Raw genomic sequence first — 15,423 nt, 5'->3', positions numbered from 1 at the left:
TCTGCGGCAACTGCTGCAGCCTATAGACGAGCTTGGGCGAACTCGCATCCAATGAGAGGCGTCCGCGCGCTCACTGCATCAAAGCCCGCCAAAAAGGGCGTGACTAGAGTGCATATAAGCGTAGTTCGTAGGCTGGAACCCTGATTTTCATCTCTTCAGCGAAGCTCTTCGCATCACTGAACCGGAAGCCGCGTCGCCGTTCGAGGGGCATCAAGCAAGCGTGGACAGCGCTCGAAGGAGCCGGCCGTCTTCGCCACCTTCAGCCGTCCTGCAAGCTACGCCATCCGGCGACGTATCCTTTTTAAAAGCAAGCTAGTTCTTAAAGAACTTCACAAAAGAGTACGAGCGTCTTTTTTAAGATGCCTCGCTCCACTTGCGGCTCATGCCGTGCTCCTCTCAGCACCGGAGACCGCCACACCATTTGCGCTCTCTGCCTGGGACTGGGGCATGCAGAGCTCGCCCTCGCCGAAGGCGGATGCGATCTCTGCGAGGAGCTGCCGATGTCGACCCTGCGGGCTCGACTCGAAGCGCTCAGGACCAAAGCCGCCGCGCCGCCTTCCGTTCAGCCGCGCAGAAAAAAGCGGCGCTCTCAAAGGCTGCCGGAAACAGTGGTAGAAGCGATTGCCTCGCCGGAGCCCATCCCTCGAGCATCGCCTTCACCCTCCCCGCCCACCCGGGATGCGCAGTTGCCGCCGAGCGGCTGTTCTGCTGCCATCTCGGACGATGAAGCGGAGGATAAGGGCTGTTCCATCATGGCTTCAGACAGCGAGGAGTGGTCAGGCTCACACGCCTCCTCCTCGGCCCAGGAATCCAGCAGGACCCGCACCGGACACGCCTCCTCACACAGGCCGTCGACTGCCTCGGGCTCGAGTGGTCACTGCCCCTTGAGCAGGCACCCAACAGACTTGACGGCTGCTTTCTACAGAGCCGCCGCCACGCAGCACCCGCTACCCGGGCCACTCCCTTCCTGCCGGAACTCTACGCCGAGCTTTCCAAATCATGGAACGCGCCTTTCTCGGCCAGGGTCCGATCCCACGTCTCCACCTCTCTTGCTTCGGTGGACGGCGCCACTGAGAAGGGCTACGCTTCCATCCCTCCGGTCGAGGATGCGGTAGCAGCACACCTTTGCCCGCCCTCCGCGAGATGGCGGTCTAAACCAGTGCTCCCGTCTAAGGCCTGCAGAACAACTTCCGCCTGTGTTGGCTGCGCCTATTCCGCCGCCGGCAAAGCTGCATCTGCTCTGCACTCTATGGCCGTCCTACAGATCCTCCAAGCAGACCTTCTGCGGGAGTGGGATGAGGAAAGCAGGCATCCAGAGGCGGTTGCAGACATACGGAGTGCTACGGACCTCGCCCTCCGCGCTACCAAAGCTGCAGCCCAAGCTATAGGGAAGTGCATGGCCGCGCTGACTGTGACCGAGAGACATCTGTGGCTAACGCTAGCCGACATGGGAGAAGCAGAGCGCTCTACGTTCCTCAACGCACCGCTCTCTGCATCCGGTCTCTTCGGCGCCGTGGTGAGTGGTATCATTGACCGGTTTTCAGAGGTCCAAAAAGCCACACAAGCCATGAATCTCTTTCTGCCTCGTCGCGCTAGCTCCTCTGCAGGCCACCCACGTGAGCCTCCTGCACGAGCCTCTTCACAGCGCCCAGCTCAACAAAGCCAGACTTCTCAGCGTCGACAGGGTGGCCGCCCTCGATCGCGCTCAGACAGCCGCCGCAGACCGCCACCCCCCCGCGGGCCTCGGACTAGAATTGCGCTGAAACCTGAACAACCGAAGTCCTCCTAGCTTTGTTGACAAAACGACGGATCAGTCCCGCTGCGGCCGGACCACCTTCAAAGCTTCGCCCCCTGTCAGTCCCCTTCCTTCAGGCTACTACAGTGGTAGATTCAGCAGCTCAAACGCCGTTTTCACGGCGACCCAAATAAATCTGGTAAAGAGCAAGCATGCCATATATGTAGAAAATGTGCCCACAACCCAGTGTTCACCTCTACACACAAGCATTACACATCCCGTGTCCATACCAGAGAGCAAACATGTCTTATGTGTAGAACATGTGCCCACAATCCAGTGTTCACCTCTACACACAAGCATTACACATTCCGTGTCCCCATCAGAGCACACTCAAAAGCGGTTACGAACCACTCGAGTGTTAGAGTCAATAAATGCACTCACGAATACGTGCGTGCGCCCATTCTCTGCCCGCTCTGTCACACGGCCAGCAAACACTTCTCTGTATGTAAGTCCCGTGCCCGTGACTATGCTTGCGTATCACTTAACAGACGTGACTCTTTCCCCATTCACCTCAATCGGGAAGTCACTCACAGAACAGCCTGTCCATGCTCTCTGCGAGCAGTCCAGCATAAGCACAGTAAGCGCGCGCACACATTCTGTTCAGCGGCTGTGTGCAGCAATCAGAGCGATTTGGCCACTCACCCTCTAACATTACGCTTCAAAGCGTGGGAAGATATTCCAGGGATATCCGAATGGGTGTTAAGCACAATAAAACAGGGCTATTTGCTACAGTTCGATCGCCGTCCTCCTCGCTTCAGAGCGGCTCGAAACTACTGTGAACACGGAAGCAGCGTGCATGCTTCGTTCAGAAATAGCAAACCTTCTGTGCAAAAGGGCCATAGAGAGAGTGCCGCCTCCCTGAGCGAGTCGGGGTTTTACAGCCGTTATTTTCTTGTCCCCAAGAAAGACGGCGGCCTCAGACCAATATTAGATCTCAGGGTTTTGAACAAAGCGCTTGCAAAAGACCGTTCAAAATGCTTACAACCAGCAAACTCCTCGCGCATGTGCGCCAGGGGACTGGTTTATTTCTCTCGATCTGAAAGATGCATACTTTCAGATTCAGATAAATCCCGTCACAGGCCATTCTTGAGATTCAGCCTGACGGCCAGGTTTATCAATACACCGTCCTTCCGTTCGGCCTGTCTTTAGCACCCCGTACTTTCACGAAGTGCATGGATGCGGCGCTCGCACCCCTGCGGAGTCAGGGCTTGCGAATTCTGAACTATTTGGACGATTGGCTGATTTTGGCCCAGTCACATACGGAGCTTCTGTCCCACAGGACAGTTCTCCTCAGTCATCTGAACAGTTTGGGTCTCGCCGAAAAGTCATCTCGACAGACGCGTCCAACACGGGTTGGGGCGCGGTCTGCGAGGGCTCTCCGGTTTTTGGCCTATGGTCAGTTCAGGAAAAGCTCCTTCACATAAATTGTCTGGAAATGATAGTGGTCGAGTACGCGCTCGTGCGCTTCCTCCCGATCATTCAGGGTCACCACGTCCTGGTCCGCTCGGACAACAGGTCTGTGGTATCCTATCTAAACCGTCAGGGCGGTGTGAGATCCAGGAACCTCTTCCATCTGATGAAACGCATACTGAGTTGGTCCCAGCGCCACCTGCGCTTGCTGAGGGCGACGCACGTGCCAGGCCACCTGAACGACGGCCCAGACAGACTGTCCAGAGACAATATTCCCCCAGGGGAATGGTCCCTGCACACTCAAACAGTCCAGACGTTATGGCGCATATTCGGCAGAGCAGAGATAGACCTCTTTGCGTCAGAAGAGAACTCTCACTGCCCAATATTTTTCTCGAGCGAGGCGCAGCTGGCCCAGGACTGGCCCAACCGCCCGCTTTACGCCTTCCCTCCCGTCTCGCTATTGCCACAGGTAATGCAGAGGATCAGGAAGCAGCGCCACTCGGTGCTCCTCATAGCCCAGCTGGGAGAATCAAACATGGTTCCTGGAGCTTACGCAGCTGTCACTGACAGCGCCGTGGCCCATCCCAGTGAGAGCAGATCTCCTCTCGCAAGCTCGCGGAACGATCTGGCATCCCCACCCAGAGCTGGGCGCTACAGCGTGGGTGATCAACGACTACCCGTCGCTTTGCCAGAAGGCGTAATAAACACCATCATACATGCTAGAGCCCCCTCCACGAGAAGACTCTATGCGTCAAAATGGTCTGTGTTTTCAAAATGGTGCACCGACAGAGACCTGGACCCACGGACATGTGGGGTGTCGCCGCTGCTCGTGTTTTTACAAGAGCTGCTGGATAAGGGCAGATCCCCATCCACGCTCAAAGTGTGCGTGGCGGCCGTCGCGGCGTTCGCTGAACCCCTGCGCGCCAGTCACAGGGTAAAAGCGAGCTGGTCATCCGCTTCCTCAGGGGAGCTAGAAGGATGAACCCTCCGCGCCCCCCATCGGTTCCTATCTGGGACCTTTCTATAGTTCTCGAAGCTATGAAAGCCCCCCCTTTCGAACCGCTGCAATCCGTGGATGTGAAACACCTCTCACTTAAAACTGTTTTTCTAACTGCCCTATCATCAGTTAAACGTGTGGGAGACCTTCACGCGCTGTCTGTCAGCGCTGCGTGTCTTGAGTTTGGACCAAGTGACTCCAAGGTCATTTTAAAGCCTAGACACGGCTACGTCCCCAAGGTGGTCGGTACTCCTTTCAGAGCACAGATCATTTCCTTGTCGGCGCTACCAGCATCTGATAGCGAACGCGACGCCAATCTCCTTTGCCCAGTCAGAGCACTGAGATTGTATACTGCGCGCTCCGCATCTTTCAGAAGCTCCGAGCAGCTTTTCGTTTCGTTCGGAGGGCGCACCAAAGACCTACCATGCCCGCTAGGCATTAAGGCTCACTCCACTAGAGGCATGGCCTCCTCGTGGGCATGGTCCAGCGGGATTTCCATTCACGACATATGTGTGGCAGCGGGCTGGGCTTCCCCCTCCACCTTTGTCAGATTTTACAATCTGTAAGTACCCGCTCTGTAGGCTAAACTGCTAGCGGTTTAATACGCTACAGCTCCCCTGGTGAGCTGCATTAATGGGACACAGTCCACACAGACCGGCACCGCCGCTCTGTCTATGTGCTTATGTACTACACACACACTGGCCTGCACTCTTGCCGGCCAAATATTAATTCCCCACTCACAAGGGGTCCCCCGGGTCCCCCTTAATTCCCTGGGGCTCATGCAGTGGATGCTTGGCGCGCACGGCGTTGACAAAGGGTTCCCGTAACGTAAGCTAGCTTACGCAATACGAGAGAACCTCTCGTAAGAGAACGAATAGGTTACTAACGTAACCTCGGTTCTCTCTAGATGAGGGAACGAGTGTTGCGTAACCGGCCATGCTCGCGCCACGAGCGATTTTTTGCTTCATTCAATGAAAACCAGGGTTCCAGCCTACGAACTACGCTTATATGCACTCTAGTCATGCCCTTTTTGGCGGGCTTTGATGCAGTGAGCGCGCGGACGCCTCTCATTGGATGCGAGTTCGCCCAAGCTCGTCTATAGGCTGCAGCAGTTGCCGCAGAGCAACCAATGAGCTCACTAGCTAGCCCGCTCAAGGTCTGCAGCTGCCGCACTGCGTTGACAATGGATACAAAATTAAGGATAATTTTTTGGCTTCAATATCTCAGAAAAGATGAATCTTTCCCGTAGCGTAAGCTAGCTTACGCAATACTCGTTCCCTCATCTAGAGAGAACCGAGGTTACGTTAGTAACCGATTCCTTTTCAACATTCTCCGATAACAAACTGCAGTAGGCCTATAGCTCCTAAAGTAAATGTACATTGTTTTAAAGGAGATTTAGATATTATTTTGGAAAACAAGCCAAAAAAGACTAATCAAAAATGAATTTTTTTCCAGTGTATAATGGGCAACACTCTCACCTTTGTTCACTGCGATCCATCTTGAACTCACAAAAAACGAATTTCTCTTCTTAATAGAGCTGCGTTTTGATGCTTTTCTTCATGATAAGATACACACAGTGAATGTGACACATATATTATGATTTACTCTGTCACGAGCAATCACGTTATAATCTAGCTGCAGCAAACGTGCGCGAATCGATGAGCATCCCCGCACCAGAGTGTGCATCAGACGGGAGAAGATTCAATATCTTCCACGGTCACTTCACGCAACTCATGACCGCAGAGAAATGCCAGTTTCAGAGTTTATTTTCCTAACCTGCTTCCTCATTATTTGAACTTTAATAAAGGATGCTTTAAAGCTATAACTCTTCATATTCATTTTAACGTGTTTCATTGCGAAATGGAATGTGGCACAATAATTATTTTATCTCGATTATCTTGTTTTCATAATCGTTGGAAGCCAAAATCGTAATTTGAAAATAAAATTTTATTAATCACCCAGCCCTAATCTACAAAAATGTATTTCATCAAACTGCACAATGATGACTTTAGCATTACAGACATTACAGGTTAATTTTCGGTTATAGCATATTTTTCTGTAAAGCTGGTTTCAAACGATGTGCGTTGTGAAGCGCTATACAACTTAAAACGATATTATAAAAACCCATAGGAAACTCCCAAGGGAATTTGTGGCTCAAAACTTCAAATTCTCTTCAGGGTTTTTGAACTTCAACCTGAATAGCTCAATACAGTTTTGGCCTCCACCGGCTTCAATATTTTTGAAAACATCAGTCATTATTTTTGCCAAATTTAGGGGCCAAGCACTGAAAGTGCGTAGGCACCTGTTGTAATCGTTAGAGTTTTTTTTATTCTTCTTCTTCCGCCATTTGAGTCTATGGCCGCCCATATAGAGGACAGTCTGAGCATTAATTGGAGCAAATTTGGAATCTTTTACTCAGTCTCTAGCACCAACTGCCCAAAATTTCACACATTTATGCTAATAACATTTGAACCGTAGTGCTAGAATAAAAATTCGAATTTTCCATCTTGAAAATTTTTCTGCCATTTTGAATTTTTCGAAAAACTACTTTTTCGAACTCCTCCTAGACGTTCGTTCGATTTGCATGAAAATGTAATCAGATCATCTACAGACCAGGCTGACAAAAAAATTTGGAATTCAAGTTGATTAGTCAAACAGTTCTCGAATAACACACAAACAAATTCAACTTCGAGCACGCCAAAGCGGACGTGAGGCAATATCTCTGCAATGCTTTAGCGTATTTACACCAAACTTGGTGTGTGTTATGACAAATATGACCTGAGGGTACCTGCATAGTTTCGGCACAGCGCCACCTAGTGGTTATGAGATATGAAAAATTATTATATTTTGGTTATAACTTCTGAACTGTTTCACCTAAAATCACAAATCTGGTCTTGTTAGATTCTGTGCTGAGTCAAATGATACCAAATAATTTTAGGTGTTGCTCATTTTGAATTTTGTTGTGAAATGCTTTATTTTTCAAACACATTGACATATCGTTACAAATCTCGTTATGTCACTGGCACAATGCCCTGAAGGTACTCAAAGTTTTGGGACAAAGTTATACCAAATTTTTATAGCATTCTAATAACTTTTGATTACTTGTGCTGTTGTCATAAAATCAGTCTTGGTAGATTCCATGGGTCATGCCGAGAATGTGGATACCAATTATGCCATGAGCGATCGAACTTCCTGTCCGCCATTTTGAAATCTGTTAAAAACATACTTTTTCAAACTTTCCTAGAGCGTTTGTCAGATTTGAACTAAAATCGAATCAGACCACCTTCAGACCATGCCGACAAAAAGTTATAGATTTCGTGTAAATGGACCAAACTGTTTTTAATACAACAATGAATTTGATGGCACGGTGCCAGAATGGTTTTTAGGCTCTATCTTGGCAACGCTTTGCCATATTGACATGAAACGTTATTTGTGTCATCATGACCGCATCTTGACCACACCATATCAATTTGGTGACAGTGCCACCTGTTCTTCAAAATTAGTAAGCTTTTATGTCTCATTGCAATTGATAATATTCATGGTTTTTCAGCCATTTTGCTTAAAATCATTTTTACCATTGTTGTGCCTAATAATGGTTGATGTACTTGGCCCCTTAATTGCTGCTTCCAGCCATATTTTCCCTTTGGAATCGCAAGTGGTACAGAAATTATGCACATTCATTTAAAAATTGTTCACAAAATGGAAGAAAAGAATAAATGTGTTGCAGGACATACCACATTAATTTCCTGTAAAATGAACCCTCTCTTTCTGCAGTTTTTCCCTTATATCCTGTTGCTGGTGGCAATATCGGCGTACGTGCCAGCTTTGTTTTGGCGATTCACGGGAGCCCCTGAGCTTTCATCTGATCTGACCTTTATAATGGAAGAACTGGACCGTTCCTACAACAGAGCCATCAAATTGGCCAAACGCCTTCACACTACAGGAGCACTGGATTCTCTGTCAGCCCGTGTGGACTCACAAAGGTGGACAGCACACACACAGAGCTCTGCAAATGACAAACAGTGCTACTTGAGTTTGGGTTTGCACAGATATACTTGCTACATACCCACATAAAATACTTACACAAAGTGGTTAAATAGCTGTTAAAAGTTTAAAAGTTATTGACTCTTACAAAATAACCTGCCACCAGTATGTGTCCATACATATCTCATTGCCAGTTTTCTCAGCAAAAACACATTTTTAGACCATCAATTCCTCTGTTTTTACCATCATCTCTCATTATGGCTAATCCAGATTAATTAACCAATGGGACAGTAATGCATCTACAATAATTACTCTATTATTGAACTTTAATTAAATTCAATAAAGTAATAATTTTGGTGTACTGCATTGTGTTTTGGGTTATCATATTGTAGCTTATTGGATGGAATTTTTTTTCAATTGACAGGCTACCAACATACATAAATGTTAAAAGAGTTGAAAGGAATGTTCCGGGTTCAATACAAGTGAAGCTCAGTCGACTGCATATGTGGCATGATGTCAATTACCAAAAAAATGTATTTTGATGTGTCCTTTCTTTTCTTTTAAAAAAAGCAAAAATCTGGGATCCATTGAGGCACTTGCAATGGAAGTAAATGGGCCAATCAGTAAACATTAAAATATTCACTATTTCAAAAGTATAGCCACAACATGTAAACAATATGTGTGTTAACATGATTTAATGTGATAAAATCGCTTACTAACCTTTTCTTTGTAATGGGAAATCTAAGTTTACAACTTTGTTGCCTGACTTGTAAACCCTTAAACGACGACAAATAAGAATATTTAAACATCTTTACGTCTCAAATAATGCATTTTAACATTTTTGCCTTTAAAACCTCTATAAATTGGCCCCATCCACTTCCATTGTCGGTGCCTCACTGTAACCTCAATTTGTGCTTTGTTTAAAGAAGTACAAGTCCGACTTAATTTTTGTGATAATCAACATTATGCCACAAATGCGGTCTATTGAGTTTATTACTTGTAATCCAATAACTCCTTGTTTCTGTTTTTGAATGCATGCATAAGTGTTTCTTACTTAACCATATGACATTTAAATACCGTTATGCTAACACTGTTATGTTTTGTTCTTTAGCTCTGTGCTGGACCTTACTGAGAGCTGTTTTAGATATCCTCTGGTGGAACAGTACTTGAGGACCAAACGCTTCTCTCGTGGACTTCTGATCCGATACCTTTGTTGCCGTGGAGTCACCTTCTTGGCCCTCATGTTAGCCTGCATCTACCTTTGCTATTACATCCGGCTCTCGATCACGGACGAGTTTCAATGCGACATCCGGTCTGGAGTGGTTATAAACGACTCCTCAGTACCAGCGGCCATGCAGTGCAAGTTAGTTGCCGTTGGCATCTTCCAGCTGCTGAGCTACATTAACCTGTGTCTGTATTTGCTGCTGTTGCCATTGTGCTTGTATGCCATGTTGGTTCCATTCAGAAGGGCCACAGGGTTCTTGAAGCCCTATGAGATGCTGCCCACGATAGGGGTGATGCAATTTGAGAGGCTGGCCTGGGATGATCTTTCTCTATATTTGCTGTTTTTGGAGGAGAACCTCAGTGAGCTGAAGAGTTACAAGTACTTGAAGGTGTGTTGTCAGTTTGCTGTCTTTGTTGGGGACATTTGGGGAAAGATCTTAAATATTACCTACATTGTAGGGACTTTCAGGAGGCCTCCACGAAAACAGCTTAATTTAAAGACTAAATTATGTCTAAAAATGCCAAAAGGTACCTACTTTACACACACGTGTGTGTGTGTGTGTGTGTGTGTGTGTGTGTGTGTGTCTTTGTGTTCTAATGTGTAACTGGTTTGAATGTGCAAGTGCAACCAATTAAGTAAGAATGTTACAGTAACAAAGAAAAAAAATATTTTAATGTGTGTGTCCGTGTATGTAGGTGTTAGAACTGTTGAAGGGGGATGGAGAAGAGCCGTTGGACATTATGCTGTTGTTGCAAACTCTTGGACAGGTAAAAACAGACATGGTGGATGGCAGATCGCCTGAAGACCGGGAAACCTCCAACACCAACAGCAATGGCACAGAGCTGAAAGGTGTGTGTGTGTATGTGTGTGTGTGTTTGGTTAATTATTATTTGATACATGTATAAGATTTTTTTAATCACAGTTTACAGCATGAGGTTGGTTTGTCTTTGTTCTTGAGGGTACCTGTGCTAACGCTCAAGGAGTTTTCATTGAAATCCTTTAGTTTTGTCCTAGCTGTATTTTATGTATGTATCGTAGGCAACATTTGGAAACTTATTTTTACATTAAAGGTGTAAGGATAATCTTAAGTGTAAAGAGTATGTTTTGTATGATGGAAGAAAGTAATTGTTGGGTTTTAGGAGGAGACAAGCGAGAGTCACCTGATTGATTGTTGCAAAAGTCATACGACCCAGCTCATATGATTTCATATGATTTGAACAACACTGATTTTTCCGTGAGGATGTGTTGCGCAGAGTATTTATTTAATTTATTTAATCGTGGTCCTTTGGGGTTTAACTGCACAAGGTCATTGCGATTCAGAATTTATTCCGATTCATTAGTAGTGACTAGGGCTGGGTGATAAATAGAATACTAACTCAATGATTTTGCTCCCAATGATTTTAATGCACTTTTTATTTTTCCACTATGTTTTCTAAAGAGCACGTCATTAGACTAATTTCATGATCCTACAGGCCTGCACAAATAAACAATAACATCATAATTACAATATGTTGTGATTTGGTGAAAAACAAAACGTGAATATTAAACCGAAAAAGGCTGTGATTTAATGTAATGAATGTGTCTGTGTGCATGTCAGAGTGGAAGGATGACGCATTGTTCTGTGTTCATGCGTGAGGCTGATGATAAACATTTTTTGAAAAAGAAGTACTGCAGGTTCACACATTCATGCAAGTTATTATACAGATAAAAAAAATCACAGAAATAGAGGAGATGACATCGTTTCACCAGATTTTGTAATGAGGAACATGGTGAACTGTCATATACACTGACACTGCAGTGCACTTTTATTGTTACACTAAAATAAAGGATCCAGGTGAAGGTGAAGTAAATAAGACAGAAATATAACACTATAACAATATTTATAATGCTTGTCATATATTTCAATGTACACTCAATGTAAAAACTTTTCAGAAAGAAGTGGTGTACTCTTTACTCCTGTAAATATGTGGCTCAGTTAGTTGCTTTTTCCACAGTTGCTTGTGTGTGTATATATAACAAACATGTCATCCGAGGAATACTTTACTATTTTATTCTCCGTTGCGTCGCTTCATTTCCAGATATTCCAGAGTAGTTTCTGTGTTTGTTTCCTTCACTTTTCATTGTGACCTGCAGTGGAATTGCGCTGCAATAGTGGAGTTTCCCTCTTACTAAAAACTCTGGGATTCCCCCGACATACTAGCGCATATACATGGACATGAGGGACCAACAATATTTTACATAGGTGTGTATAAATGGGTACAGTTTATAGTGTATGTGCTTTTCCCACTGTACTCACACAAATGTTGAATTCTTACCACTATGTTGACTTGTTGTTGGGTTCCATCCTATGACATTTGTAATTGGTCTTATATGCGCTCCTCAAAAACCTGTAATAATGCTCCTAATGCATTTACATGGCCACATTGCATTCTATAAGAGAAACCTTAGTATTTTAAACTGCTTTCTCTTAATCACTTGAACTGTGTGAGAAATCAGCTTTCTCTATTACATGACATTTCAGAATGCCACTTTCTACAAAATTCCTGGAATTAGCAATTTTCTTAAGTGCACAAAAAATGTATCATTAAAGAATTGAACAATAGGCTCTTACAGCATCTATGCAGGGGTTTGGAAAAACATATTTTCGAGCAAATAGTGACTCTTTCTCCAACTTGTCCGTAGAGGGTTGGTTTGTAAATTTTTTTTAAAATGAACTGCTTAATGATGTAAACCAGAGAAATGGTGCGTTTCAGATAAAGAAATGAAAGTGTTAGTCCTTTATCTGATTCCATTTATTTCTATGTATTTTGTATCTGATTGTGTCCATGTGTTTTCCCAGAGGTTTTGCCGCTTCTGGAGGAGAACAGCTTTGGAAAGTGTGAAGATGAGAAGGTTGTTCGCCAGAGAGTGATCTGAATTGCTGTTTCTATGGTGACCACACTGCCAGCATCCTGCTGAGGCTCCCAATATCTGGAAAAGACAAAGAAATACATTTCGGGGGAAAAAGAAGAGGAATAGACTGGACAGAGGAATCACCCTCTTGCAGTTTCCCTGCATAAATGGATAATCACGTTTCTCAGGACACAACCTTTACTCAGAACTATTCGTGAATGCCTAGGTGTGTGCATGCAGAGTTAACAGATTTTGGCTTTAATTGAAATTGATGTCGTAAAGCTAAAACTCACATGTACTGTAATAACAGTCAAGGTTACGAATGTGTATAGAGAGCGTCAGAAGTGATACAACATAATGCCAACAAATTGTATTTTGGGGTTTCATAGTACTTCAATTATATTTATAGCAGAGAGGTTATATTTATAATTCAGTTTTATGGTACTTTTTAATAGTAACACTGCACAGCAGATAATTACCTATATGGCTTAAACAGTTATTATTTTATCACCTTAGTAACAAAAATGTACAGTTAGTGAAATGTTCAGGTGCATTCTTGCACATCATTTCAACTCGTCAGTTAAAAGCACCTACAGAATGCTGCATTGACTTGGACAGCTTTTTAAAACTGAATATCATGATGTGGTTTCTATGATAATAATGGACATAAATCAGTAGTACATGAATGATGAAATCCATGAAGGAGATATGCTGTCATGCTTGTAATGGATGTTCAGTAGAAGAGTTATTTGGCTTTCATGTACCTTGGCCATCTGTGATTGAATGTGGATTCACAGGGCTGTGGTTCACTTGGGTCACAGTTGTCAGTTTCAGTGTTTTAGCTGTTGTAAACAACAAAATAGGAATAAGCATTAGAAGATTGTGTGACAAAAATCATGGGAAAAGCTACATCAACTGTCTCATGTGGTGCAGAGATCGATGTTGTCATTTTGTTTGCATTGATTTTTGTTTTGATTTTTTGTATTTTTATTTTTTTTCAAAGATGCCTGAAAACATTGTGCTTTGTATGTCTCTATGTGCTCTGAAATTAAAGTTGATAAAGTTGTGTGCGCATGTGTAAATGTTTAGATCCTTTGAATATTCCTGGTCAATACAAGTTAAGATCAATCAACAGCATTTGTGGCATAATGTTTGATCACCACAAAAGTAAACTCCTTTCCTTTAAAAAAAAGCAGAAATATAGGTTACAGTGAGACACTTACAATGGATGCAAATGGGAGAGAATTTGGGGGGTTTAAATGAAGAAATTTGAAGCTTATAATTTTATAAAATAACTTCCATTTTAGTGTGGACAATCAACTTTTGGAAAATGCTGGAAAACGGCAGTATGGATGGAAAATGTTTCGAAAATGAAACCCCTTTTAAAAATGTATCCGGATAAATGTGGACGTAGCCTTAAATTAAAAAGCAATCAGAAGACTTGGTATACACCCATAACAAAACTTCAGCATGGCAGAATATGTACAGAAAACAACGGATTAAACATTAACCGGTTACACTTGACAATAAGGTTCCATTTGTTAACATTAGTTAACAACATTAAAAAAGATGAACTAATAGTGAACATTACTTTTACATTTGGCAGATGCTTTTATCCAAAGTGACTTACAGTGCACTTATTACAGGGACAATCCCCCTGGAGCAACCTGGAGTTAAGTGCCTTGCTCAAGGACACAATGGTGGTAGCTGTGGGGATTGAACCGGCAACCTTCTGATTACCAGTCATATGTTTTAGCCCACTGCGCCACCACCACATCATATTTTACAGCATGAATTAATCTTGATTAATGTTAAATTCAACATGTAGTAATACATTTTTAAAATCAAAAGTTGCTTTTGTTAACATTAGTTAATACACAATGAACTAACAAGAACTAACAATGAATAATTGTATTTTTATAAACTAACATTAACAAAGATAATATGTTAGTAATAAATATATCATCATTTTATATATAATAATTTTAATTTATAATAAATGCTGTAAAAATATTTTGTTCATTGTTAGTTCATGATACCTAATGCATTGAGTAATGTTAACACTACGGAACAGTTTAGTAAAGTGTTACCCATTAAACTAATAAATGTTGTTGATTAAACTTTATCCACCATGAGTGAATGTTGCTGAGTTCAATTAAAAACAAAATCACTACTCATATTATGTCATGATGGCAAAATTGTACACCAACATATAATTTCATGATTAAATAATTCCAATGCCCTTCATGTCAGTCTATTGACGAAAACGTTTCTCATTTAGAGGAATGAGCTCGATGGCCGTGTCAGGAAACAGATGCCGAAGGCTGCTTTTGCATCTACATATTGAGGCGCAGGTCTCTTGCAAAAGCATCCGTAATTGACTCCTTGGAAGTGAGAATGGGTGGTGAAAATTAGTTTTTTCTGTAAGTGAATGCAATCAGAATGACAACACAAAACATACTGGTCATATGCATTTTAACACATTTCAGCTGGGCCATGTGACATGTCCAAAACTCAGGGAAAACAGGGAAAGGAGGAGGTGAGAACCGGCTTGACAATATAAATATAAATAAGTTTAATATAAAACTCAACCTAAAAGACAAAAACACACAAACAGGTGTCAGACAGCTGCCCGTAAATCTCTCTATCTGTCGCACTGCCATCTTCGGTTGGCCTTTATACCTCTCGAGGGCTAAGTAGCCTGATTAGGGGCCGGGTGTGCGGAATCATATCCCGGCCCCTCCCTCCGCTCTGCCACATTCCTACCTCGTTCTCTCAGGCCGGGGAGCCCCCGACATGACGTACATCCCCCCCCCCCCTTTCCCTAGGCAGGGGTGTGCCTTCCGTCCTGTCAGCCGGCAGGTAATCCCCGTGTACCTGGATGAGGGAGGGGACAAGGGGATGGAAACCCCAAAAAAGTGTGGCACCTACACGCCGTAACGCCGATCGTGCCAAATTAACAAAACATTTTAAAAAGAGAGGGAAAGGCCAACATGGAGTGGCAGTGGGAGAGAGAGAGAGGAAAAAACACTTACTAGCCGTTCTCCGATAGGACATAGCTTGGTCCTCGGCTACTCCTCCACCCTCTAATGGACGACAGCCGCACCTCCCCTGGTGGAT

At 44.0% G+C, this 15,423-nt stretch overlaps 1 protein-coding gene across 1 annotated transcript in view; it reads left to right on the top strand.

Moving 5' to 3' along the window:
- LOC127629616 (pannexin-1-like) overlaps positions 1-13,368 on the top strand; it is a 35,402-nt gene extending 22,034 nt beyond the window's left edge. Inside the window, exons 3-6 of the mRNA XM_052106741.1 lie at positions 7,977-8,185; positions 9,298-9,799; positions 10,107-10,260; positions 12,251-13,368. Coding sequence (XP_051962701.1) covers positions 7,977-8,185; positions 9,298-9,799; positions 10,107-10,260; positions 12,251-12,327 — 942 coding nt within the window. The 3' untranslated portion in view covers positions 12,328-13,368. The remainder of the gene's footprint in view (positions 1-7,976; positions 8,186-9,297; positions 9,800-10,106; positions 10,261-12,250) is intronic.
- Positions 13,369-15,423: the final 2,055 nt, after the last annotated feature.

This window comes from Xyrauchen texanus, chromosome 36, assembly GCF_025860055.1.
Source record: "Xyrauchen texanus isolate HMW12.3.18 chromosome 36, RBS_HiC_50CHRs, whole genome shotgun sequence".
Lineage (NCBI taxonomy): Eukaryota > Metazoa > Chordata > Actinopteri > Cypriniformes > Catostomidae > Xyrauchen > Xyrauchen texanus.
Note: the sequence above shows the minus strand (reverse complement) of the source record. Positions and strands in the feature narration are given on the sequence as shown.